At 47.4% G+C, this 26,817-nt stretch overlaps 2 protein-coding genes across 3 annotated transcripts in view; both read left to right on the top strand.

The window, feature by feature from the left end:
- Positions 1-5,074, top strand: part of LOC144603056 (E3 ubiquitin-protein ligase TRIM39-like) — a 37,877-nt gene extending 32,803 nt beyond the window's left edge. Inside the window, exon 4 of one of the 2 annotated variants that reach the window (XR_013548527.1) lies at positions 4,929-5,074. Coding sequence is in view for 1 of the 2 variants with exons in the window: in XM_078416192.1 (XP_078272318.1) it covers positions 1,860-2,308 (449 nt within the window). In the remaining variant the exon portion in view is untranslated. Of the gene's footprint in view, positions 1-1,859; positions 2,630-4,928 lie in introns of those variants that run through there. The other variant, XM_078416192.1, reaches the window with a different exon arrangement.
- A 4,219-nt stretch (positions 5,075-9,293) lies between these two features.
- On the top strand, positions 9,294-25,578 carry LOC144603027 (zinc-binding protein A33-like). The gene is made up of 6 exons (XM_078416156.1): positions 9,294-9,713; positions 9,841-9,936; positions 10,467-10,700; positions 11,900-11,922; positions 12,021-12,136; positions 24,734-25,578. Exons 1-6 carry the CDS (start codon positions 9,294-9,296, stop codon positions 25,267-25,269), a joined length of 1,425 nt encoding a protein of 474 aa, XP_078272282.1. The 3' UTR covers positions 25,270-25,578.
- Positions 25,579-26,817: the final 1,239 nt, after the last annotated feature.

Here is a 26,817-nt window from a genome sequence, read left to right as displayed (position 1 = left end):
GATCACTGCCTCCTAATGGCTCTTTTACCTCTAGTCCCTTTATCAGATCAGGATCATTACACAACACTAAATCCAGAATTGCCTTCTCCCTAGTAGGCTCCAGTACAAGCTGTTCTAAGAATCCATCTCGAAGGCACTCTACAAACTCTCTTTCCTGGGGTCCATTTCCAACCTGATTTTCCCAGTCTACCTGCATGTTGAACGCTCCCATAACCACCGTAGCATTACATTTTTGACACGCCAATTTTATCTCCTGATTCAACTTGCACCCTATGTCGAGGCTACTGTTTGGGGGCCTATAGATAACTCCCATTAGGGTCTTTTTACCCTTACAATTTCTCATTTCTATCCATACTGATTCAACATCTCCTGATTCTATGTCACCCCTTGCAAGGGAATGAATATCATTCCTTACCATCAGAGCAACCCCACCCCCTCTGCCCACCTGTCTGTCTTTTCTATACGCTCGAGGTTTAGACTCTCCAACCTTGGGTAAAGTACTGTGCATCTTATACACATCTACATTGTCACCCTGACAGGCTCCCATGAAAAAATGTCACAGTCTGAATAGTCTGTTCCAGAACTGAGTAGATTAACCTATGATGACATGAGAACTGAGAGGAGGAAAAACTTTTTCAGTCAGAGTTGTGAATCTGTGGAATTCTCTGCCTCAGAAGGCATTGGAGGCCAATTCTCTGAATGCATTCAAGAGAGAGCTAGATAGAGCTCTTAAGGATAGCAGAGTCAGAGGGTATGGGGAGAAGGCAGGAACGGGGTACTGATTGAGAAAGATCAGCCATGATCACATTGAATGGTGGTGCGGGCTCAAAGGGCCGAATGGCCTCCTCCCGCACCTATTGTCTATTGTCTATTGATGAGTGTTTGTCGGCATTGGGCCTGTACTCACTGGAATTTAGAAGAATAAGGGGGGACCTCATTGAAAAATACAGATGAGTGAAAGGCGTTGATAGAATGTATGTTTAGAGGATGTTTCCATTAGTGAGAGAGTCTCGGACTGGAGGTCATAGCCTCAGAATTAAAGGATGTACTTTTAGGAAGGAGATAAGGGGAAATGTTTTTAATCCGAGGGTGGTGAATTTGTGGAATTCATTGCCACAGAAGGCTGTGGAGGCCAAGTCGGTGACTAATTCAGGCAGAGATAGCTGGATTCTTGATTAGTACAGGTGTCAAAGGTTATGGGGAGAGAGCAGGAGAATGGGGTTAGGAGGGAGAGATAGATCAGCCATGATTGAATGATGGAGTAGACTTGATGGGCCAAATCGCCTAATTCTAATACTTTCACTTATGACATTATGACCTTCCGACTGTCTAACTTCACCTGATAACACAGGCCTTCAGACCTGATGAAGTTGTTGTAAATCCGTTTGCACCCACTCCAATTGACTAACAAACCCACCCTTCCCTTTGTCCAACCCACCACTCAAAAAACACAAGAGCAGTTCATCTGGCCCCTCGTGTCTGCCCCCTTTCATGGCGATCCCACCACGCACCTCCACCTCCTCTTTAACAACCTCAAATTACCGATAACCTCAATATCAACCTGCTCCGATCTGCCTCCATATCTGAATAATTCGCTTCATTCCCCCATCCCCACTGCAATCTCGCAATCCTCTTTACTCTCTACACTCGTCCTCCCCGTCCACCCTCCCCCACCTCACGAAATTCCCCTCTCCATCCCAGATAAAAGCTCCGGGAGAGATGCTGTTGTCCACCCGCTGTGGTTGTGGGTGAAACACCGGGCAGGGTTTCAGTTGTCCGCCCGCCTGTGCCTGAGGCCGAGCGGCCCGAGTCTCCCCCCGACACCCGGGGACTCTCTGATTCTCTGCTTCTCCCCCCAGTCTCCGTCACCCTGGATGTGGAAACAGCGCATCCGTGGCTTGAGGTGTCTGAGGATCGGAAGAGGGTGAGACTGACCGGGACCCGGAGGAGTCTCCCTGACACCGGGAAGAGGTTTACAGTCTATCCGTGTGTGCTGGGATCGGAGGGATTCACATTGGGGAGACATTACTGGGAGGTGGAGGTGGCGGGGAGTCGGTTCTGGAGTCTTGAGTCGCCACAGAGTCTGTGGGGAGGAAGAGCCACACTGACCCCGGGGACTAGAGTCTGGAGCATCAGGCGGCACTATGACTGGTTTCATGCATTCACCTCCCCTCCATCCCCTCTCCCCGCCCGTCCCATCCCCGGGAGGGTGGGAGTTTATCTCAGTTACGAGTCCGGGACAGTTTCATTTTACGACGCGGACACCAAGTCCCATCTCCACACCTTCACTGGGAATAAATTCACGTAGAAACTTTATCCTTTCTTCTGGACTTGGGATGTAAACAAGTGGCTGAGAATCTGCTCCGGTTCCGCTCCGGGTGTGTAAAAGGGTCGGGTCCCGGGACCGGCGTCAGGAGCGGGGCTCAGGGGCTGTGGGGCAGAAACCCGGTGGACAACAGGTCGGCGCTGAACGGCTCCCATCTAATCCCCAAATTCCGCTTCGCAAAACCCCAGTGAGCGCGGAAATAAAACCAGGGGGAATGTAAATGTGGGAAGAGTGAAATAAACAGCAAGTGGAATCAGAGCTGTCGATCCGTTCATTTCAACGCGTTAACCGCGTCCGTCAACGGAACAGAAACACTTGCGAAAATATAAAGATTGAAACAATCTCCCTTCCCGCGGGCTCCGCGGGTTCAGCAGCAGCCGCGGGCGGCGGGTCCTAAACTCGCCCCGAGTCACAACGCGGCACCAGCGGTGTTGGTGCGGACTTCAACAGCGGCGTAAAGGCGAGTATGGGGGAGGGGGGGGGCAGGTGGAGACAGGGGGGCGGAATGACATCGGAAATTCCCTCCAGTGAGAGAAGGCAAAGTGAATATTGGAAATGGTAGATACAAGAAATCTGTTGAAATATAATGGGGGTTAATAAAAACCCCAAACAAAGTGCTGGAGGAACTCAGCGGGGCAGTCAGCATCTGTGGAGGGAAATGGGCAGACCACGCTTCAGGGTCTGGACCCTTGTTTGGTCTGAAGAAGGATTTCCAAGAGCTACAGGTCTGTTATATCAGAGTGAATGAATTGGTGTTGATGTCGTGCGGAAGAGGGCGGTAAAGGTCTGACTCGGGAGGTGTAAATAGGAGGGAGGAATGAAATCGGAAATTACTTGAAAGGGAGAAGAATAAAGCTGAATGTTGGGAGTGGGAGATACAATGGGTCTCTCGGTGTTGATGGCCATGTAGAACTAGAACGCTCTTCGGCCCACATAGAACGTGGAACAGTACAATGCCAAGCTAATCTCCTCTTTCCTCTAGTTGCTCCGGTTTTATCCCACATCCCAAAGACGTGCGGGTTTGTAGGTTTGGCCCCTGAGTCATTAACTCTGTTTCTTTCTCTACATAAGCTAACCGGCCTATTCACTATTTCTTGCATCTTACTGTACGTCTTCATTTTGGATTTTCAGCATCTGGGTTTTTATTTTACTTTTTCCTGTTCAATGGTCGATTGGAATGTGAGTCTGCCCATAAACTGCCAAGAAAAAAACCAGAAAACATTGGCGGAAATTCAGCAGGTCAGGCAATAGATGGTACTTGGAAAGAGAAGACTTAATATTTCTAAGGTACTGTGGAGCAGCGGGAAGAGCCGCTGCCTCACAAGGCCAGGGACCCGGGTTCGATCCTGACCTCGGCCGCTGACTGTTACATAGAAACAGAAATAAAGTGGATGAGCTTGAGGCTCAGTTAGACATTGGCAAGTATGATGTTGTGGGAATCACTGAGACATGGCTACAAGAGGACCAGGGCTGGGAACTGAATATTCAGGGGTACACAACATATAGAAAAGACAGACAGGTGGGCAGAGGGGGTCGGGTCGCTCTGTTGGTGAGGAATGATATTCACTCCCTTGCAAGGGGTGACATAGAATCAGGAGATGTAGAATCAGTATGGGTAGAAATGAGGAATTGTAAGGGTAAAAAGACCCTAATGGGAGTTATCTACAGGCCCCCAAACAGTAGCCTCGACATACGGTGCAAGTTGAATCAGGAGCTAAAATTGGCGTGTCACAAATGTAATGCTACGGTGGTTATGGGAGATTTCCACATGCAGGTAGACTGGGAAAATCAGGTTGGTAATGGACCCCAGGAAAGAGAGTTTGTGGAGTGTCTCCGAGATGGATTCTTAGAACAGCTTGTACTGGAGCCTACTAGGGAGAAGGCAATTCTGGATTTAGTGTTGTGTAATGAACCTGATCTGATAAGGGGACTCAAGGTAAAAGAGCCATTTGGATGCAGTGATCACAATATGATAAGTTTTACTCTACAAATTGAGAGGGAGAAGGGAAAATCGGAAGTGTCAATATTACAGTATAGCAAAGGGGTTTACAGAGGCATGAGGCAGGAGCTGGCCTGAATTGACTGGAAGGAGGCTCTCGCAGGGAAGACAGTGGAGACAGCAATGGCAGGTATTCCTGGGAATAATGCAGAAGTTGCAGGATCAATTTATCCCAAAGAGGAGGAAAGATTCCAAGGGGAGTAAGAGACACCCGTGGCTGACAAGGGAAGTCAAGGACAGCATAAAAATAAAAGAGCAGAAGTACAACAAAGCAAAGAAGAGTGGGAAGCCAAAGGATTGGGACTCTTTTAAAGAGCAACAGAAGATGACTAAGAAGGCAATACAGGGAGAAAAGATGAGGTACGAGGGTAAACTAGCCAATAATACAAAGGAGGATAGTAAAAGCTTTTTTAAGTATGTAAAGAGGAAAAAAATAGTCAAGGCGAATGTGGGTCCCTTGAAGACAGAAGCGGGGGAATTTATTATGGGAAACAAGGAAATGACATCGGACACCATCACGCTGAGTACGGGGGCCCCACAAGGATGTGTGTTAAGCCCCCTGCTCTTCACCTTGCTGACCCACGACTGCACACCCACCCACAGCTCCAACCACTTCGTCAAGTTTGCGGACGACACAACCGTGGTGGGTCTCATCAGCAACAACGACGAGACCCACTACAGGAAGGAGGTGAACCAGCTGGCCGCGTGGTGCACAGACAACAATCTCTTCCTGAATGTGGAGAAAACAAAGGAGATTGTTGTCGACTTCAGGAGAACGCACACCCAACACCCCCACCCACTGACCATCAATGGTGCTGCTGTGGAGCAGGTGAGCAGCACCAAATTCCTGGGGGTGAACATCACCGAGGTTCTCTCCTGGAGCAACAACACCACGTCCATCGCCAAGAAAGCCCAGCAGCGCCTCTACTTCCTCCGCAAACTGAAGAGAGCGGGAGCCCCCACACCCATCATGTACACTTTTTACCGAGGCGCCATTGAGAGCATCCTCAGCAGCTGCATCACTGTGTGGTTCGGAAGCTGCACAGCCTCCAGCCGTAAGACCCTGCAGCGCATAGTGAACACTGCTGAGAGGATCACTGGCGCCTCACTCCCAACACTCCTGGTCCTTTACACCACCCGCCTCACCCGCAAAGCATTGAGCATTGTGGGTGACCCCTCCCACCCCTCCAACAGCCTCTTCACCCTCCTGCCTTCAGGGAGAAGGTTTCGCAGCCTGAGGTCGAGCACCACCCGACTAAAGAACAGTTTTTTCCACCAGGCTGTCAGGATGCTGAACTCTCTCCCCTCCCTCCCTCCTCTCTCCCCTGCCCCCATTGGACCTGGACTTTAACACCCCACACACACGCACATCCAGCACCAGACATTTTTTTAAATGCTGCTATGGACAGGCTTTGCACTACTGTTCATTATTTTTTATTGTAATATATTCATCTTCATCTTTTTTTCATTGAAGTGACTATATTTTATATTGATTGTTGTTTGCTGTGCCTTTTTAATTTTAACTTAATTTAATGCACTTTATTCCTCGGGATTGTGGGAAACGGTATTTCGATTTTCTGTCTGTGTAAACTAACTGAAAATTGACAATAAAGTTGACTTTGACTTGACTTTGACTTTGAAATGGCAGACGAGTTGAACCGGTACTTTGGATCTGTCTTCACTAAGGAAGATACAAGCAATCTCCCAGATGTTCTAGTGGGCAGAGATCCAAGGGTGACGGAGGAACTGAAGGAAATCCACATTAGGCAGGAAATGGTGTTGGGTAGACTGATGGGACTGAAGGCTGGTAAATCCCCAGGGCCTGATGGTCTGCATCCCAGAGTACTTAAGGAGGTGGCGCTAGAAATTGTGGATGCATTGGTGATCATTTTGCAATGTTCTATAGATTCAGGATCAGTTCCTGTGGATTGGAGGGTAGCTAATGTCCCACTTTTTAAGAAAGGAGGGAGAGAGAAAACGGGAAATTATAGACCAGTTAGTCTGACATCAGTGGTGGGGAAGATGCTGGAGTCAATTATAAAAGACGAAATTGCGGAGCATTTGGATAGTAGTAACAGGATTGTTCTGAGTCAGCATGGATTTACGAAGGGGAAATCATGCTTGACTAATCTTCTGGAATTCTTTGAGGATGTAACCAGGAAAATTGACAGGGGAGAGCAGGTGGATGTGGTGTACCTTGACTTTCAGAAAGCCTTTGACAAGGTTCCACATAGGAGATTATGCCACCGGGCGGCACGGTGGCGCAGCGGTAGAGTTGCTGCTTTACAGCGAATGCAGCGCCGGAGACTCAGGTTCGATCCTGACTACGGGTGCTGTACTGTAAGGAGTTTGTACGTTCTCCCCGTGACCTGCGTGGGTTTTCTCCGAGATCTTCGGTTTCCTCCCACACTCCAAAGACGTACGGGTATGTAGGTTAATTGACTGGGTAAATGTAAAAATTGTCCCTAAAATTGTCCCTAGTGTGTGTAGTGTTAATGTGCGGGGATCGCTGGGCGGCGCGGACTTGGTGGGCCGAAAAGGCCTGTTTCCGCGCTGTATCTGAAATATGAAAAAATATGAAAAATATGAAAAGATTAGTGGGCAAAATTAGAGCACATGGTATTGGAGGTAGGGTACTGACATGGGTAGAAAATTGGTTGACAGACAGAAAGCAAAGAGTGGGGATAAATGGGTCCCTTTGAGAATGGCAGGCAGTAACTAGTGGGGTACCGCAAGGTTCGGTGCTGGGACCGCAACTATTTACAATATACATTAATGACTTGGATGAAGGGATTAAAAGTACCATTAGCAAATTTGCAGATGATACAAAGAATGTGAACTGTGAGGAAGAAGCTATGAGGTTGCAGGGTGACTTGGACAGGTTATGTGAGTGGGCGGATGCATGGCAGATGCAGTTTAATGTGGATAAGTGTGAGATTATCCACTTTGGTGGTAAGAAAAGGAAGGCAGAGTATTATCTGAATGGTGTTTAGTTAGGAACAGGGGACGTACAACGCGATCTGGTGTCTTAGTGCATCAGTCACTGAAAGGAAGCATGCAGGTACAGCAGGCAGTGAAGAAAGCCAATGGAATGTTGGCCTTCATAACAAGAGGAGTTGAGTATAGGAGCAAAGAGGTCCTTCTGCAGTTGAACAGGGCCCTAGTGAGACCGCATCTGGAGTACTGTGTGCAGTTTTGGTCTCCAAATTTGAGGAAGGATATTCTTGCTATTGAGGGCGTGTAGCGTAGGTTTACTAGGTTAATTCCCGGAATGGCGGGACTATCATATGTTGAAAGACTGGAGCGACTAGGCTTGTATACACTGGAATTTAGAAGGATGAGAGGAGATCTTGTCGAAACGTATAAGATTATTAAGGGGTTGGACACGTTATAGGCAGGAAACATGTTCCCAATGTTGGGGGAGTCCAGAACAAGGGGCCACAGTTTAAGAATAAGGGGTAGGCCATTTAGAACTGAGATGAGGAAAAACTTTTTCAATCAGAGAGTTGTGAATCTGTGGAATTCTCTGCCTCAGAAGGCAGTGGAGGTCAATTCTCTGAATGCATTCAAGAGAGAGCTGGATAGAGCTCTTAATGATAGCGGAGTCAGGGGGTATGGGGAGAAGGCAGGAATGGGGTACTGATTGAGAATGATCAGCCGTGATCACATTGAATGGCGGTGCTGGCTCGAAGGGCCGAATGGCCTCCTCCTGCACCTATTGTCTATAAATCGGTGCAGGAGAAGGCAATATGGCCCTTTGAGCCAGCACCGCAATTCATTGTAATCATAGCTGATCATCCACAATCAGTAACCTGTGCCTGCATTCTCCCCATATCCCTTGATTCCACCAGCCTCTAGAGCTCTATCTAAATCTCTTTTAAATTCATCCAGTGAATTGGCCTCCACTATCTTCTGTGGCAGAGAATTCCACAAATTCACAACTCTCTGGGTGAAAAAGTTCCTTCTCACCTCAGTTTTAAATGGCCTCCCCTTTATTGTTAGACTGTGGCCCCTGGTTCTGTACTCCCCCAACGTAGGGAACATTTTGTCTGTATCGAGATTATCCAGTTGGAGGTAGTTGGGCAGGGACTATCACAACGTTTACGAACTAGTTGGACAGATACATGGATAGGGCAGGTTTGGAGGGATATGGGCCAAACGCGGGCACTGCAGGTCGGTTGAAGAACCCAATGGTTGTGGGGGAGGAGCTGGGAATGGGAGCTATAATGAACCTGTCGGTTTAGTTGATGGCCACATCGAACAAGATCAGTCCCTTCAGCCCACATTAGACTACGCAATGCCTCTATCTTATGTGTCTCTACCCCCACTCCAGCAGCGCGTTCCAGGCACCCACCACCCTGTGTAATAAAACATGACCCGCACATCTCCTTGAAACTTGCCCCCACTGAGCTAAAATCCATGTCGTCCCGGCAGAGCCGAGAAGGAAGGGGGGCGGCGCGGGGGCGCCTGCTGCCTCGTGCGGCGGGACCTGGTTCGCCGCTGCGGGGCAATATAGACTGTTCCATAAACATCCCGCAACTTTGGTGGCCCCAGAAACGTGGCGACTCTCTCTGTACAGCCTGGGGGAGGTGTGTATTTTACCGGATTTCATTCAAAAGCAAAGCATTTCACGGTCCCTTGGTTCATGTGACAATAGAGCATCATTGGCTCATTAAGCTGAATCCAAGTTTGCACATGAGACTGTTAAATAAAATAACAGTGTTTGCTGTGGATATAATATCATTGTGCAGCCTAATATAATGAACAATTCACGATGGGAAACACTGATGTGTTTAGTTTAAGGGAATGAAATTTACCTGCAGCTTGTTGCATATAACATCCAGTTGCTGGTCAGGGCTGTGATTGACGGGGCTGAGCTCCGCCTCCCCTCAGCCGTGCCCCGATACCAAGGGTTCAGCAGCTGCGCGAAAGGGAACGCGTTTTGAACCAGGAAGTGGCGGAGTTAGAATGGCTTCGAAAGATCAGGTCGAGAGTTTAACCGAGGAGGCAGTTTGTCCCATCTGCCTGGATTTCTTCACCGATCCGGTTATACTGGAGTGCGGGCACAACTTCTGCCGCTCCTGTATCACACAGAGTTGGGACAGGGAGGGGAGAAACTCCTGCCCGGAATGTAGAGAGGATATTACAGACCGCACCCTCAGGGTGAATCGGGCCTTGGCGAGACTGGCTGAGAAAGCTCGAACACTGAGCCTGAATCGGGAAATAATTCCAGAGAAGGAAAGTAAACCTCACTGCGAGGAACATCAGGAAGAACTGAAGCTGTTTTGTGAAACTGACAAAAAGCTGATCTGTGTGATTTGTGCAGGTGGGCGGGAACACAGAGATCACCGCTTCATGCTGGTAGATGAAGCTGTTGAAATCTACAAGGTAAAAGCAAACCGATTTTGTTGCTGCCTGTCCCAATGGGTTACACCAGCATTTTGTGTCTGTTACTGTTTAATTCCTTCTTTATTGTCTAACACTTTTATTCTCTGATTTTCAAACACAATTCCAGGGTCAGGTGAAATCTTCCATCCAGTCTCTCACAAAATATAAATCAGGGATCCAGCAAATGGAGCAGCAACAGAAAGAGAAGATTTCTGGAGTTCTGGTGAGGCTTTTAAGTTTCGATTTCCTGATCTTGTGCAGGTTTGATCCCTGTGACGCGTGTAATAACAGGGCAGCGCAGTGACACAAGTAGTGCGCCTGTCTCCTAGTTCTGGTGTGCGGGTTCGATCCTGACCTCGGGCGCTGCCTGTGTGGTTCACGCCCTCTCCCTGTGACCGCGTCGAATTCCTTCCACGTCCCCAATACACGCTGGTTCAATGGTCAATCGGGGACTGTAAAATTATCCCTGGGACAGTGGATGGTGGACGGATAAATAGGAATTAAAGGGCAGATGAAAAGGAAAGCAGGGTATTGTATTGGGGGGTAGAGGATTAATGGGTAATAAGATTACCCTCTCGACATTTCAGAAGCATTTAGACAAACTATTGAATTGTCAAAGCAAATAAAAATGCACAGGCAAATGTTACGGTCAAGGTCGAAGGGCCGAATGGCCTACTCCTGCACCTATTGTCTATTGTCTATTGATACACAATCAGTGACATGAAATATTGATCTTCCCCTTTCATTTCACAGGAACAGTCACACAACCTTCAGTCCAAGATCACATCCCAGTTTGCTGAACTGCACCAGATTCTCACTGGGAAAGAGCAGCGCGTACTGGCAGATATCCGGGAGGAAGAGAAGAAGATCCTAAATACAATGGAGAAAAAACTTGAAGAGATTGAAGAGAATTTAAATTCCATTGAGGAGGATCTCTTAAAGTTGCAGCAACAGATGGATCAAAAGGACAGTGTGGTGTTTCTGAAGGTGAGGGGTGACACTCCAGTTTGGCGAAGTGAAAGTGCACAGTCACAAAATGGTGGGGGATATTTCTGAGATAAATGCTGCATTACCATATAACCATATAACAACTGCAGCACGGAAACAGGCCCGTTCGGCCCTACCAGTCCACGCCGACCACTCTCTCTGACCTAGTCTCATCTACCTGCTCTCAGACCATAACCCTCCAATCCCCTCTCATCCATATACCTATCCAATTTACTCTTAAATAATAAAATCGAGCCTGCCTCCACCACTTCCACCGGAAGCCCATTCCATACAGCCACCACCCTCTGAGTAAAGAAATTACCCCTCATGTTACCCCTAAACTTTTGTCCCTCAATTCTAAAGTTATGTCCCCTTGTTGTAATCTTCCCCACTCTCAAGGGGAAAAGCCACGTCAACTCTGTCCTTCCCTCTTAAAATTTAAAAAACCTCTATCAAGTCCCCCCTCAACCTTCTACGCTCCAAAGAATAAAGACCCAACCTGTTCAACCTCTCTCTGTAGCTTAAGTGCTGAAACCCAGGCAACATTCTAGTAAATCTCCTCTATACCCTCTCCATTTTGTCGACATCCTTCCTATAATTGGGCCACTAATTGAGAACTGGGTAAATGCTCCGTCTGTTCCAGAGCTGTGCTGCTGTTGTTCCCAAACTAAATGGCCTCCCGTATAATCTGCGGGATCTCTGCACTGCCTGCGGTCTCCGTGGGATGAGTTACTGTGATCCTGTCACTGAGATAGCGAATGTTTGAAATTTCCCCGAAACGATGGAAAATCTCCACGAAATCAAAAGATCATGTGGAAAGTTTGTCCTATGTTCCTCTTTAGTGGGAAAGAATTACGCGGCATTAAACCGATCTGTTGAAGGCTTGCTCTCAGATACACTTCATCAAGTCTTGTGATTTACCCACCTTAACATGCCTTGAGATCACCAGCACTATAAGGGGACCTATCCTATCCTAATTATCCCTTTGCTCTTAAAGGAACCTATTATTCCCCCTAGTTATTATTTTGCTATTAATACACTTGTAGGATCTCTCGGGCAATATCCAATATTTGTCTCTGTGACGATGACAATAAATGCTGGGCAATGGAACATTTCTGGGGCTTGTTGTGATTTGTGTGAAACTCGGGATGTGGACGTCCTGTCTCAGTCTGCTCAGATTTGTGTTTTATTTCTTGCAGGGGGAAGCTGGGAGGAAGAGGAGGTAGGACATGCTCTTGACTGAAATACTGCATGTTTGTGTGTATCAGCTCAAAGAAATTGTTGAGGCTCAGTTTATAACCAGCTGCTGAATATTTGCAGGGTTAGTGATGAAGATAAAGCACTCACAGTGACAGATGGTGCCTTGCCGATTGAAAAATTCCATCAACACTTTTTGATGAACACGCTGTGGAGAGAAACATCTGCCATTAAGCAAGGTAAAACCTGTCCAGTTTCCCCTCTTCTTGTTTATAATGCCTTGTAGTAACACAGATGCAAACATTGCCGAGAGAAATTGTATTCGCCTCTACACCTCCGATGGCAGCTATCTCTCTGTCACCCAGTGCCTGAAAACGTTGCCGTTCAAGAACATTTTAGACTTTCCCTTCACAACTTAAACCGATGCCCACGAAGTTTAGAAAACTGCATCTCCCATTCCTCAGTCCGTTGGCCCAGTTCATTACGATCAGTTTAATCTTAGACAACCTTCTTCACTCTCCACCATGTCTCATGAATTTTAGTCTCATCCACAAACCTGCTTGCCATGCCACCCACATACACGTCATTTATCTAATCATTTGTATGATTAGGGACCAACAGTTGACTCAGCATTGAGCATTGTGGTACACCACTTGCGACAGGCTTCCAGTCTGAAAAACAACTCTGCCTCCCACCTTCCGGCCACATTTTTCCCCACTCGCTAACTACCCTGGATTCCATACGTTCCAGCCTTCCTGATCAACCTACCATAGAGGTTGCTGCTATCAAATTGCTAATCATACCTCCGACATTCACATCCAAGCCTTAGAAATATCACATAAACAGCAGTGAACATCTGAAATGTTCTGCCCTAGGAGGTAGTGATAGGTCAGATTATTGGAATAGGCAAAGTGAACACAGATGGATATTTGAAGGATCGAGAAATTGGCGGCTATGGACAACTTGTATAGAACAGGAATTGGTGCCATCTTAGATCAGTCATGATCACATTGAATGGCGGAGTCGGCCTGAGGAGTGGAGCCTACTCCTCCTGCTATTTTCTTGTGATCTTTAGTTTTTTTCATACCTACAGCATGATAAACCTTACACAGAGTTGAATGCGGCAAAGATTGACAATACTTCTCCCTGGGACAATGATTTTCCTGTGCGGGGTGAGATTGGGGAGACTAGGCCTGTGTACTCGAGCGTTTGGGTGTATTAGAGGGGACCTCAGTGAAACACACAGTTCTTACAGGGCTCAGTGGGCTGGATGCAGGGAGGATGGTTCCCCTGTCAGAGGGGTCTGGAGAGCGGGCACTCTCTCAGAATGTGGGCTGCACCATGTAGCACAGAGATAAGGAGACATTACTGCACGCAGAGGCTGGGGAACGACCCTGCACCGGAGGCAGTGGAGACTCAGTCATTCAGTGCTCTTGGAGCTGAGAGCCATGGTTGTACATTACAGAGTCTGGCCCTTCGGCCCATCGTGTCCATGACCATCTTTTCCCAGCTAAACTATTCGATTGGCCCACATTCCATCGGCATTCTTCTCCACCTCACCTATTTAAATGCCGCCAATATATTGATTACATCTCACTCCACCACCTCCACTGTAGCATGTTCCAGATATCACCCACTCTCAGTGTAAATCTATGTACTAAACCTCTCGTTTGTTTGTTTGTTCCTGAACTACAGCCAAAACGGTACACGATAGCATGACGATTTTAAGCCCACCTTACTCACCGTCATCCCTTTGGTGCTCATGGAAGAAGTTTAATTGAAATCAGTGTTATATTTTTTAAGTTATTCACATTTTAAGGTTTAAATCTATCTCCTAGGGACGTAGGGGGAGGGAGGGGGAGAGGGGGGGGGGGGAGGAGGGGGAGAGGTGGGGAGGAGAGGGTGCTGCACCAATGCAGGAGAGGTTTGGGCCTAACGGATCCACTTGGTCCAGTAAAACCTAAATCTCAGATATACTTTTAAATACTTTGCTCTCAATATAAAACTGCACTCTCGTGATTTGATATCCCTGCATGCGAATAAGGTTTAGATAATTACCCTGCATCCTACTGCAGACTCTGACAACCTTCCCCACTATCCTCAATATTTGCTTCCTCCCCAAACTTACTATTCACACCTCCCACATTCACATCCAAGCCATGATCATATAACAAGAACAGCAAAGGGGACTCGAGGTAAAAGAGCCATTAGGAGGCAGTGACCACAATATGACAAGTTTTACTCCACAAATTGAGGGGGAGTAGGGAAAATTGGAAGTGTCAGTATTACAGTATAGCAAAGGGGATTACAGAGGCATGAGGCAGGAGCTGGCCAGAATTCACTGGAAGGAGGCCCTAGCAGGGAAGACGGTGGAACAGCAATGGCAGGTATTCCTGGGAATAATGCAGAAGTTGCAGGATCAATTTATCCCAAAGAGGAGGAAAGATTCTAAGGGGAGTAAGAGGCACCCGTGGCTGACAAGGGACGTCAAGGACAGCATAGAAATAAAAGAGAAGAAGTACAACAAAGCAAAGAAATGTGGGAAGCCAGAGGATTGGGACTCTTTTAAGGAGCAACAGAAGACAACTAAGAAGGCAATACGGGGAGAAAAGATGGGGTACGAGGGTAGAAACATAGAAAATAGGTGCAGGAGTAGGCCATTCGGCCCTTCGAGCCTGCACTACCATTCAATATGATCATGGCTGATCATCCAACTCAGTATCCTGTACCTGCCTTCACTCCATACCCCCTGATCCCTTTAGCCACAAGGGCCACATCTAACTCACTCTTAAATATAGCCAATGAACTGGCCTCAACTACCCTCTGTGGCAGAGAATTCCACAGATCCACCACTCTGTGTGAAAACAAATTTTCTCATCTCGGTCCTAAAAGCCTTCCCCCTTATCCTTAAACTGTGACCCCTTGTTCTGGACTTCCTCAACATCGGGAACAATCTACCTGCATCTAACCTGTCCAACCACTTAAGAATTTTGTAAGTTTCTATAAGATCCTCCCTCAATCTTCTAAATTCCAGCGAGTACAAGCCGAGTCCATCCAGTCTTTCTTCACATGAAAGTCCTGCCATCCCAGGAATCAATCTGGTGAACCTTCTCTGTACTCCCTCTATGGCAAGAATGTCTTTCCTCGGATTAGGAGACCAAAACTGTACGCAATACTCCAGGTGTGCTCTCACCAATGCCCTGTACAACTGCAGCAGAACCTCCCTGGAGTAGTTCCTGAACCTCCCTGCTCCTATACTCAAATCCCCTGGCTATGAATGCCAACATACCATTCGCTTTCTTCACTGCCTGCTGCACCTGCATGCCTACTTTCAATGACTGGTGTACCACGACACCCAGGTCTCGTTGCATCTCCCCTTTTCCTAATCAGCCACCATTCAGATAATAGTCTGCTTTCCTGTTCTTGCCACCAAAGTGGATAACCTCACATTTTCCACATTATAATGCATCTGCCATGCATTTGCCCACTCACCTAACCTATCCAAGTCACCTTGCAGCCTCCTAGCATCACTATCCCACGGTCTAGGCTTAAACTCAGGGGTGACCGCGCTTTTGCGGTTGCAGCTCCTAGACTGTGGAACAGCATCCCTCTCCCGATCAGAACTGCCCCCTCCATCGACTCCTTTAAGTCCAGGCTCAAAACATATTTCTACTCCCTAGCGTTTGAGGCTCATTGAGGAGGCGCTGTGAACTGTTTGCGTGCTACTGTATGTTTTCATTTTTTTTTTCTATTGGAACCTAATCAAATGTACAGCACTTTGGTCAACGTGGGTTGTTTTTAAATGTGCTATACAAATAAAAATTGACTTGACTTGATCCTCCTCACAGCTAACACTGCCCCCCAGCTTCGTGTCATCCGCAAACTTGGAGATGTTGCATTCAATTCCCTTGTCCAAATCATTAATATATATTGTAAATAGCTGGGGTCCCAGCACTGAGCCTTGCGGTACCCCACTAGTCACTGCCTGCCATTCCGAAAAGGACCCGTTTATTCCTACTCTTTGCTTCCTGTCCGCCAACCAATTCTCTATCCACCTCAACACTGAACCTCCAATACCGTGTGCTTTAAGTTTGTACCCCAATCTCCTATGTGGGACCTTGTCGAAGGCCTTCTGGAAGTCCAGATATAACACATCGACTGGTTCTCCCTTATTCACTCTACTAGTTACATCCTTGAAAAATTCTATAAGATTCGTCAGACATGATTTACCTTTCATAAATCCATGCTGACTTTGTCCAATGATTTCACCACTTTCCAAACGTGCTGCTATCCCATCTTTAATAACTGACTCTAGCATTTTTCCCACGACCAATGTTAGACTAACTGGTCTGTAATTCCCCTTTTTCTCTCTCCCTCCCTTTTTGAAAAGTGGGGTTACATTAGCTACCCTCCAATCCTCAGGAACTACTCCAGAATCTAAAGAGTTTTGAAAAATTATCACTAATGCATCCACTATTTCTGGGGCTACCTCCTTAAGCACTCTGGGATGCAGCGTATCTGGCCCTGGGGATTTATCGGCCTTTAATCCATTCAATTTACCTAACACCACTTCCCGACTAACCTGGATTTCACTCTGTTCCTCCATCTCATTTGACCCCCGGTCCGCTGCTATTTCCGGAAGATTATTTATGTCTTCCTTAGTGAAGATAGAACCAAAGTAGTTATTGAATTGGTCTGCCATGTCCTTGTTCCCCATGATCAATTCACCTGTTTCTGACTGCAAGGAACCTACATTTGTCTTAACTAATCTTTTTCTCTTCACATATCTATAAAAGCTTTTGCAGTCAGTTTTTATGTTCCCTGCCAGTTTTCTTCCATAATCTATTTTCCCTTTCCTAATTAAGCCCTTTGTCCTCCTCTGCTGGACTCTGAATTTCTCCCAGTCCTCTGGTAGGCTGCTTTTTCTTGCTAATTTGTATGCTTCATCTTTTGTTTTGATACTATCCCTAATTTCCCTTGTTAGCCACGGATGCACTACCTTCCCTGATTTATTCTTTTGCCAAACTGGGATGAACAATTGTTGTAGTTCATCCATGCGGTCTTTAAATGCCTGCCATTGCATATCCACAATTCACGTCTCATAGCCTCAAAGATACCTTTCTTTAAGTTCAGAACCGTTGTTTCTGAATTAACTCTGTCACTCTCCATCCTAATGAAGAACTCAACCATATTATGGTCACTCTTGCCCAAGGGGCCACACACATCAAGACTGCTAACTAACCCTTCCTCATTACTCAATACCCAGTCTAGAATAACCTGCTCTCTCGTTGGTTCCTCGACATGTTGGCTTAGAAAACTATCCCGTATACATTCCAAGAAATCCTCTTCCTCAGCACCTCTGCCAAATTGATTCACCCAATCTATATGTAGATTGAAGTCACCCATTCTAATTGTTTTACCTTTGTTGCACGCATTTCTAATTTCCTGCTGGATGCCATCCCCAACTCTACTACTACTGTTAGGCGGCCTGTACACAACTCCCACTAGCGTTTTCTGCCCCTTAGTGTTTCGCAGCTCTACCCATATCGATTCCACATCCTCCAAGCTAATGTCCTGCCTTTCTATTGCGTTAATCTCCTCTCTAACCAGCAACGCTACCCCACCTCCTTTTCCTTTCTCTCTATCCCTCCTGAATATTGAATATCCCTGGATGTTCAGCTCCCAGCCTTGGTCACCCTGGAGCCATGTCTCCGTAATCCCAACTATATCATATTCATTAATAACTATAACATATAACATATAACAACTACAGCATGGAAACAGGCCTGTCCGGCCCTACCAGTCCACGCCGACCATTCTCCCTGACCTAGTCTCATCTACCTGCACTCAGACCATAACCCTCCAATCCCCTCCTATCCATATACCTATCCAATTTACTCTTAAATAATAAAATCGAGCCAGCCTCCACCACTTCCACCGGAAGCCCATTCCATACAGCCACAACCCTCTGAGTAAAGAAGTTCCCCCTCATGTTACCCCTAAACCTTTGTCCCTCAATTCTGAAGCTATGTCCCCTTGTTGGAATCTTCCCCACTCTCAAAGGGAAAAGCCTACCCACGTCAACTCTGTCCGTCCCTCTCAAAATTTAAAAAACCTCTATCAAGTCCCCCCTCAACCTTCTACGCTCCAAAGAATAAAGACCCAACCTGTTCAACCTCTCTCTGTAGCCTAAGTGCTGAAACCCAGGCAACATTCTAGTAAATCTCCTCTGTACCCTCTCCATTTTGTCGACATCCTTCCTATAATTTGGCGACCAGAACTGCACACCATACTCCAGATTTGGCCTCACCAATGCCCTGTACAATTTCAACATTACATCCCAACTTCTATACTCGATGCTCTGATTTATAAAGGCAAGCATACCAAACGCCTTCTTCACCACCCTATCCACATGAGATTCCACCTTCAGGGAACAATGCACAGTTATTCCCAGATCCCTCTGTTCCACTGCATTCCTCAATTCCCTACCATTTACCCTGTACGTCCTATTTTGATTTGTCCTACCAAAATGCAGCACCTCACACTTATCAGCATTAAACTCCATCTGCCATCTTTCAGCCCACCCTTCCAAAAGGCCCAAGTCTCTCTGTAGACTTTGAAAATCTACCTCACTATCAACTACTCCACCTATCTTAGTATCATCTGCATATTTACTAATCCAATTTGCCACACCATCATCCAGATCATTAATGTAAATGACAAACAACAGTGGACCCAACACAGATCCTTGGGGCACTCCACTAGACACTGGCCTCCAACCTGACATACAATTCTCAACCGTTACACTCTGGTATCTCCCATTCAGCCATTGTTGAATCCATCTTGCAACCTCACTATTAATACCCAACGATTTAACCTTCTTAATCAACCTTCCATGTGGAACCTTGTCAAATGCCTTACTGAAGTCCATATAGACAACATCCACAGCCTTGCCCTTATCAATTTCCCTGGTAACCTCTTCAAAAAATTCAAGAAGATTAGTCAAACATGACCTTCCAGGCACAAATCCATGTTGACTGTTTCTAATCAGGCCTTGATTATCCAAATAATTATATATATTGTCCCTAAGTATCTTTTCCATTAATTTTCCCACCACAGACGTCAAACTAATAGGTCTATAATTGCTAGGTTTACTTTTAGAACCTTTTTTAAACAAAGGCACAACATGCGCAATGCGCCAATCTTCCGGCACCATCCCTGTTTCTAATGACGTTTGAAATATTTCCGTCATAGCCCCTGCTATTTCTGCACTAACTTCCCTCAATGTCCTAGGGAATACCCTATCAGGACCTGGAGACTTATCCACTTTTATATTCTTCAAAAGTGTCCGTACCTCCTCTTCTTTAATCCTCCTAATTTCCATCACTACTCTACTTGTTTCGCTTACCTCACATAATTCAATATCCTTCTCCTCGGTAAATACCGAAGAAAATAAATTATTTAATATCTCCCCCATTTCTTCCGGCTCAGCACATAGCTGTCCACTCTGACTCTCTAATGGACCAATTTTATCCCTCACTATCCTTTTGCTATTGACATATCTGTAGAACCCCTTGGGGTTTACTTTTACATTACTTGCCAAAGCAGCCTCATATCTTTTTTTCGCTTTTCTAATTTCCTTTTTAAGATTCCTTTTACATTCTTTATATTCCTCAAGAACCTCATTTACTCCCTGCCGCTTATATTTATTGTATATCTCCCTCTTTTTCTGAACCAAGTGTCCAATTTCCCTGGAAAACCATGGCTCTTTCAAATTATTATTCTTTCCTTTCCACCGAACAGGGACATAAAGACTCTGTACTCTCAAAATTTCACCTTTAAATATCCTCCATTTCTCTATTATATCCTTTTCATAAAACAACAATTTCCATTTCACTCCTTTTAAATCCTTTCTCATCTCCTCAAAATTAGCCTTTCTCCAATCCAAAATCTCAACCCTTGGTCCAGATTTGACCTTCTCCATAATGATATTGAAACTAATGGCATTATGATCACTAGACCCAAAGTGCTCCTCAACACATACCTCCGTCACCTGACCCATCTCATTTCCTAACAGGAGGTCCAACACTGGTAGGCACCTCTACGTATTGCTGCAAAAAACTATCCTGCACACATTTTACAAACTCCAAACCATCCAGCCCTTTAACAGAATGTGATTCCCAGTCTATATACGGAAAATTGAAATCACCCACAATCACCACTCTGTGCTTACTACTAATATCTGCTATCTCCTTACATATTTGCTCTTCCAATTCTCGTTCCCTATTTGGCGGTCTATAATACACCCCTATAAGTGTTGCTAAACCTTTCTCATTTCTGAGTTCCACCCAAACAGCCTCCTTAATCGAGCCTTCTAGTCTGTCCTGCCAAAGCACTGCTGTGATATCCTCCCTGACAAGCAATGCAACACCCCCACCTCTTGCCCCTCCGATTCTATCACATCTGAAACAATGAAATCCTGGAATATTTAATTGCCAATCGCAACCCTCCTGCAACCATGTTTCACTGATCGCCACAACATCATACTTCCAGATGTCAATCCAGGCTCTAAGCTCATCCACCTTTCTTACAATGCTCCTAGCATTAAAATATACACATTTAAGGGACCCATCATTTCTTATTCTCAGTTTATTTCTTTTCCCTTCTTTCTCTCCTACATATTGGGTCTGAGTGTTTCCCTTTTCTGCCTCCTGCCTCACACACTGCCTATTAGCTATCTGTGTTTGAGTCCCTCCCCCCAACCGTACTAGTTTAAAGTCTCCGCAGTTATTTTAGCAAATCTCCCCGCCAGGATATTGGTTCCCCTCGGGTTCAGATGCAACCCGTCCTTTTTGTACAGGTCATACTTCCCCCAGAAGAGGTCCCAATGATCCAGAAACTTGAAACCCTGCTCCCTGCACCAGTTCCTCAGCCACGTATTTATCCTCCACCTCACTCCATTCCTATTCTCACTATCGCGTGGCACAGGCAGTAAGCCTGAGATTATTACTTTGGAAGTCCTTTTTTTAACTCTCTTCCTAGCCCCCTGAATTCTCCTTTCAGGACCTCTTCCCTTATCCTACCTATATTGTTGGTACCTATATGTACCACGACCTCTGGCTCCTCTCCCTCCCCTTTCAGGATATCCTGGACACGCTCAGACACATCCCGGACACCGGCACCAGGGAGGCAAACCACCATCCGGGTCTCCCGACTGCGTCCACAGAAACGCCTATCTGACCCCCTCACTATAGAGTCCCCTATTACTACTGCTCTCCTCTTCGTTTCCCTACCCTTCTGAGCAACAGGGCCGGACTCCTTGCCAGAGGCCCGGGCACCGTCGTTGCCCCCAGGTAGGCTGTCCCCCCCAACAGTACTTAAACAGGAGTACTTATTTCCAAGGGGTACAGCCACCGGGGTACTCCCTAGTCCCTGCCTCTGTTCCTTGCCCCCCCTAACAGTGACCCACTTGTCTACCTCCCGTGGTCTAGGAGTGACCACCTCCCTGTAACTCCTATCTATAACCTCCTCACTCTCCCTGATCAGACGGAGGTCATCAATCTGCCGCTCCAGGTTCCTAATACGGTCCCTTAGGAGCCCCATCTCGTCACACCTGGCGCAGATGTGGATGTCTGGAAGACTATCAGACTCCCAGATTCCCCACATCTGACACCCAGAACAAAAAACTGCCCTGGCAGTCATACTCTCCAAACAAAGCCCCGCGCTCGGTTACTAAACCTACCGCCCGGCCGCTACTCCAACCGCTCCAACCGCCCACCCAAAAGAACTGAGTGATCTCCTGGGAGAGGCGAAAAACCGGATAAAAAACCCAGGCCAATTTGGGAAAAAATCCGGGAAATTCCTCTCCGACCCCAAGCTAGGCGATCGAAACTAGTCCGGGAGATCACACAGGTCTTACTCCTTACTATCCCCACACAATCCCCACACAATCCCCACACACTACTTCCCAAGCAACACAGCTAGGTGCTGCTTGCTACTGCTGCTTGCTGCTGCTGCTACTGCTGATTGCTGCTGCTGCTACTGCTGATTGCACATTCAACTCATCCACCTTATTATGAATGCTCCTTGCATTGAGACACAAAGCCTTCAGGCTTGTCTTTACAACACTCTTACCCCTTATACAATTATGTTGAAAAGTGGCCCTTTTTGATTTTTGCCCTGGATTTGTCTGCCTGCCACTTTTAATTTTCACCTTGCTACCTATTGCTTCTACCCTCATTTTACACCCCTCTGTCCCTCTGCTCCTGCTCCCATCCCCCTGCCACATTAGTTTAAATCCTCCCCGACAGCACTAGCAAACACTCCCCCAGGGACATTGGTTCCATTCCAGTTCAGGTGCAGACCGTCCTGTTTGTACTGGTCCCACCTCCCCCAGAACTGGTTCCAATGTCCTAGAAATTTGAATCCCTCCCCCTTACACCATTTTTCAAGCCACGTATTCATCTGAAATATCTTCCTATTTCTACTCTGACTAGCACGTGGCACTGGTAGTAATCCTGAGATTATTACCTTTGAGGTCCTACTTTTAAGTTTATCTCCTAGCTCCCTAAATTCACCTTGTAGGACCTCATCCCGTTTTTTACCTATATCTTTGTTGCCAATGTGCACCACGACAACTGGCTGTTCACCCTCCCGCTCCTGAATGTTCTGCAGCCGCTCAGAGACATCCCTGACCCTTGCACCAGGGAGGCAACATACCATCCCGGAGTCTCGTTTGCGACCGCAGATCTATTCCCCTTACAATTGAATCCCCTATCACTATAGCCCTTCCACTCTTTTTCCTCCCCTCCTTTGCCGCAGAGCCTCCCATGGTGCCATGAACTTGGCTGCTGCTGCCTTCCCCTGATGAGCCATTTCCCTCAACAGTATCCAAAATGGTATATCTGTTTAGGAGGGAGATGACCGCAGGGGACTCCTGCACTACCTGCCTACTGCTACGCTGGCTAGTGGCCACCCATTCCCTTTCTGTCCGCTTAACCTTTACGTGCGGTGTGGCCAACTCACTATACGTGCTATCCACGACCTTCTCAGCATCGTGGATGCTCCAGTATGAATCCAACAGCAGCTCCAACCGTTCAATACGGTCTGTCAGGAGCTGCAGCTGGACACACTTCCTGCACACGTAGTCATCAGGGACACCGACAATATCCCTGATCTCCCACGTGTTGCATGATGAGCACTGCACTCCACGTTAAACTAGCCAATAATATAAAGGAGGATAGTAAAAGCCTTTTTAGCTATGTAAAGAGGAAAAAAATAGTCAAGTCAAATGTGGGTCCCTGGAAGACAGAAGCAGGGGAATTTATTATGGGGAACAAGGAAATGGCAGACGAGTTGAACCGGTACTATGGATCTATCTTCACTAAGGAAGATACAAGCAATCTCCCAGATATTCTAGTGGCAAGAGATCCTAGGGTGACGGAGGAACTGAAGGAAATCCACATTAGGCAGGAAATGGTGTTGGGTAGACTGATGGGACTGAAGGCTGATAAATCCCCAGGGCCTGATGGTCTGCATCCCAGGGTACTTCAGGAGGTGGCGCTAGAAATTGTGGGCACATTGGTGATCATTTTCCAATGTTCTATAGATTCAGGATCAGTTCCTGTGGATTGGAGGGTAGCTAATGTTGTCCCACTTTTTAAGGAAGGAGGGAGAGAAAACGGGAAATTATAGACCAGTTAGTCTTACATCAGTGGTGGGGAAGATGCTGGAGTCAATTATAAAAGACGAAATTGCGGAGCATTTGGATAGTAGTAACAGGATCGTTCCCGAGTCAGCATGGATTTACAAAGGGGAAATCATGCTTGACTAATCTTCTGGAATTCTTTGAGGATGTAACTAGGAAAATTGACAGGAGAGAGCCGGTGGATGTGGTGTACCTCGACTTTCAGAAAGCCTTCGACAAGGTTCCACATAGGAGATTAGTGGGCAAAATTAGATTTTTAGATTTAGAGATACAGCGCGTAAACAGGCCCTTCGGCCCACCGGGTCCGCGCCGTCCGTCGATCCCCGCACATTAACACTATCCTACACACACTAGGGACAATTTAAAAAAAAACATTTACCCAGTCAATTAACTTACATACCTGTACGTCTTTGGAGTGTGGGAGGAAACCGAAGGTCTCGGAGAAAACCCACGCAGGTCACGGGGAGAACGTACAAACTCCGTACAGTAGTCAGGATCGAACCTGAGTCTCCGGCGCTGCATTTTTCGCTGTAAGGCAGCAACTCTACCGCTGCGCCACCGTGCGGCCCATGAGAACATGGTATTCTGTCCAACACCCGATCATTCAACCTCTGCCTCCTTCCATGGTCCAAGCCACCCCTCCCTCTCTTTCACCCTCCACTATAAGAAACAGGGGCAGGTCATCTGGCCCCTCGTGTCTGCCCCCTTTCACTGTGATCATGACGACCCCACCACGCACCTCTACCTCCTCCTTAACAACCTCAAATTACCGCTAACCTCAATATCCTCTTGCTCCGATCTGCCTCCATATGTGAGTAGCCTCCCCCCCCCTCCCTTCGTTTCTCCTTCACCACCGCAATCTCCCAATCCTCCTCACTCTCTGCATTCGTCCTTCCCGTCCACCCTCCCCCACCTCACGAAATTCCCCTCTCCATCTCTGGATTAAAAACTCCGGGGGAGATGTCAGTTGTCCACCCGATGTGGTTGTGGGTGAAACCCCGGGCAGGGTTTCCGTTGTCCGCCCGCCTGTGCCTGAGGCCGAGCGGCCTCTCCCCCGGTCCCGGGGCCGCGCTGCCCGAGTCTCCCCCCGACCCCCGGGGACTCTCTGATTCTCTGCTTCTCCCCCCAGTCTCCGTCACCCTGGATGTGGAAACAGCGCATGCGCGGCTCGAGGTGTCTGAGGATCGGAAGAGGGTGAGACTGACCGGGACCGAGAGGAGTCTCCCTGACACCGGGAAGAGGTTTACAGGCTGGTGTCCGTGTGTGCTGGGATCGGAGGGATTCACATCGGGGAGACATTACTGGGAGGTGGAGGTGGCGGGGAGTGAGGGCTGGGGTCTGGGAGTCGCCGCAGAGTCTGTGGGGAGGGAGGGACCGGTCACACTGACCCCGGAGACTGGAGTCTGGAGGATCGAGCGGGGGGGTAACAAGTTTGATGCAGTCACCTCCTCTCGATCCCCTCTCCCCGCCCGTCCCATCCCCGGGAGGGTGGGAGTTTATCTCAGTTACGAGTCCGGGACAGTTTCATTTTACGACGCGGACACCAAGTCCCATCTCCACACCTTCACTGGGAATAAATTCACGGAGAAACTTTATCCTTTCTTCGAGACATGGAAGGTAGACCAGTGGCTGAGAATCTGCTCCGGTTCCGCTCCGGGTGTGTAAAAGGGTCGAGTCCCGGGACCGGCGTCAGGAGCGGGGCTCAGGGGCTGTGGGGCAGAAACCCGGTGGACAACAGGTCGGCGCTGAACGGCTCCCATTTAATCCCCAAATTCCGCGTCGTAAAAATCACCCAGTGAGCACGGAAATAAAACCAGGGGGAATGTAAATGTGGGAAGAGAGAAATAAACAGCAAGTGGAATCAGAGCTGTCGATCCGTTCATTTTAACGCGTTAACCGCGTCCGGCAACGGAACAGAAATTACTTTTGTGAAAATATTTTTTAAATGTAATGGGATTGGACCCTTCTCGTCAAAAGTCGTTACGGTATTATTAACTCCGTTCAATGACTGGTTCAATGTAATAGATACAGTTCATGTTACTTCAGTGATTTGGAAAATGTACCCAGCCATTGACACACACGACAAGCTAATTGAAAGATCGCGTTTATTTGAATGATGTGCATTGTTGCTTCCAATACTGTAATTGAAATAAACTCAAAATTACTTGGACTGTACAGATTGCTTTTGAATTCTTTTGAAATCTACTGAACGGGGAGACAGCAGTTTAGTTTGCTTCAGTTTAGATTGGAGATACGGTGCGGAAACAGGCCCCTCGGCCCACCGAGTCCGCACCGCCCAGCGATCCCCACACATTAACACTACCCTACTCTCTCTCTCTCTCTCTCTCTCTCTCTCTCTCTCTCTCTCTCTCTCTCTCTCTCTCTCTCTCTCTCTCTCTCTCTCTCTCTCTCTCTCTGTTCCTCTCTCTCTTCCCCTCTCTCTCTCTCTCTCTCTCTCTCTCTCTTCCCCTCTCTCTCTCTCTCTCTCTCTCTCTCTCTCGCTCTCTCTCTGTTCCTCTCTCTCTTCCCCTCTCTCTCTCTCTCTCTCTCTCTCTCTCTCTCTCTCTCTCTCTCTCTCTCTCTCTGTTCCTCTCTCTCTTCCCCTCTCTCTCTCTCCCTCTCTGTTCCTATCTCTGTTCCTCTCTCTCTCTCTCTCTCTCTCTCTCTCTCTCTCTCTCTCTCTCTCTCTCTCTCTCTCTCTCTCTCTCTCTCTCTCTCTCTCTCTCTCTCTCTGTTCCTCTCCTCTCTCTCTCTCCTCTCTCTCTCTCTCCCCCCCTCTCTCCCCCCTCCCCTTTCTCTCCCCCCTCTCTCTCCCCCTCTCTCTCCCTCTCCCCCTCCCCCTCTCTCTCCCTCTCCCCCTCCCCCTCTTCCTCTCCCTCCCCCTCCCTCTGTGTGTGTGTGTGCTTGTGTTACAGTTCTTGGCCTTGTAATACAAAATAGACGACACACTAATTGTGTGGCTGAGCTTACTTACCCCCAGTCTAGTAGAGAGTCTGGAGAGAAGGAATGGGTGACTTTTCAGGTCGAAATCACACAGACACTTAATAGTTAGTTTAGTTTAGTTTTGAGATTACAGCACGGAAACAGGTCCTTCGGCCCATCGAGTCCGCGCTGACCACCAAAACCCCGCACATTAACACTATTAAGGCAGGAACAGGGTACTGATAGAGAATGATCAGCCATGATCACATTGAGTGGATCGAAGGGCCGAGT

This window comes from Rhinoraja longicauda, chromosome 19, assembly GCF_053455715.1.
Source record: "Rhinoraja longicauda isolate Sanriku21f chromosome 19, sRhiLon1.1, whole genome shotgun sequence".
Taxonomy (NCBI): domain Eukaryota; kingdom Metazoa; phylum Chordata; class Chondrichthyes; order Rajiformes; family Arhynchobatidae; genus Rhinoraja; species Rhinoraja longicauda.
This window is presented reverse-complemented; position numbering and strand designations above follow the sequence as displayed.

Bases quoted from the DNA above. Each gene is read 5' to 3' on its own strand.
- LOC144603027 (XM_078416156.1), top strand. From the start codon at position 9,294: ATGGCTTCGAAAGATCAGGTCGAGAGTTTAACCGAGGAGGCAGTTTGT. The intron at 9,937-10,466 runs GTGAGGCTTTTA...TTCATTTCACAG, and splicing joins AGAAGATTTCTGGAGTTCTG to GAACAGTCACACAACCTTCA. The intron at 10,701-11,899 runs GTGAGGGGTGAC...TATTTCTTGCAG, and splicing joins ACAGTGTGGTGTTTCTGAAG to GGGGAAGCTGGGAGGAAGAG.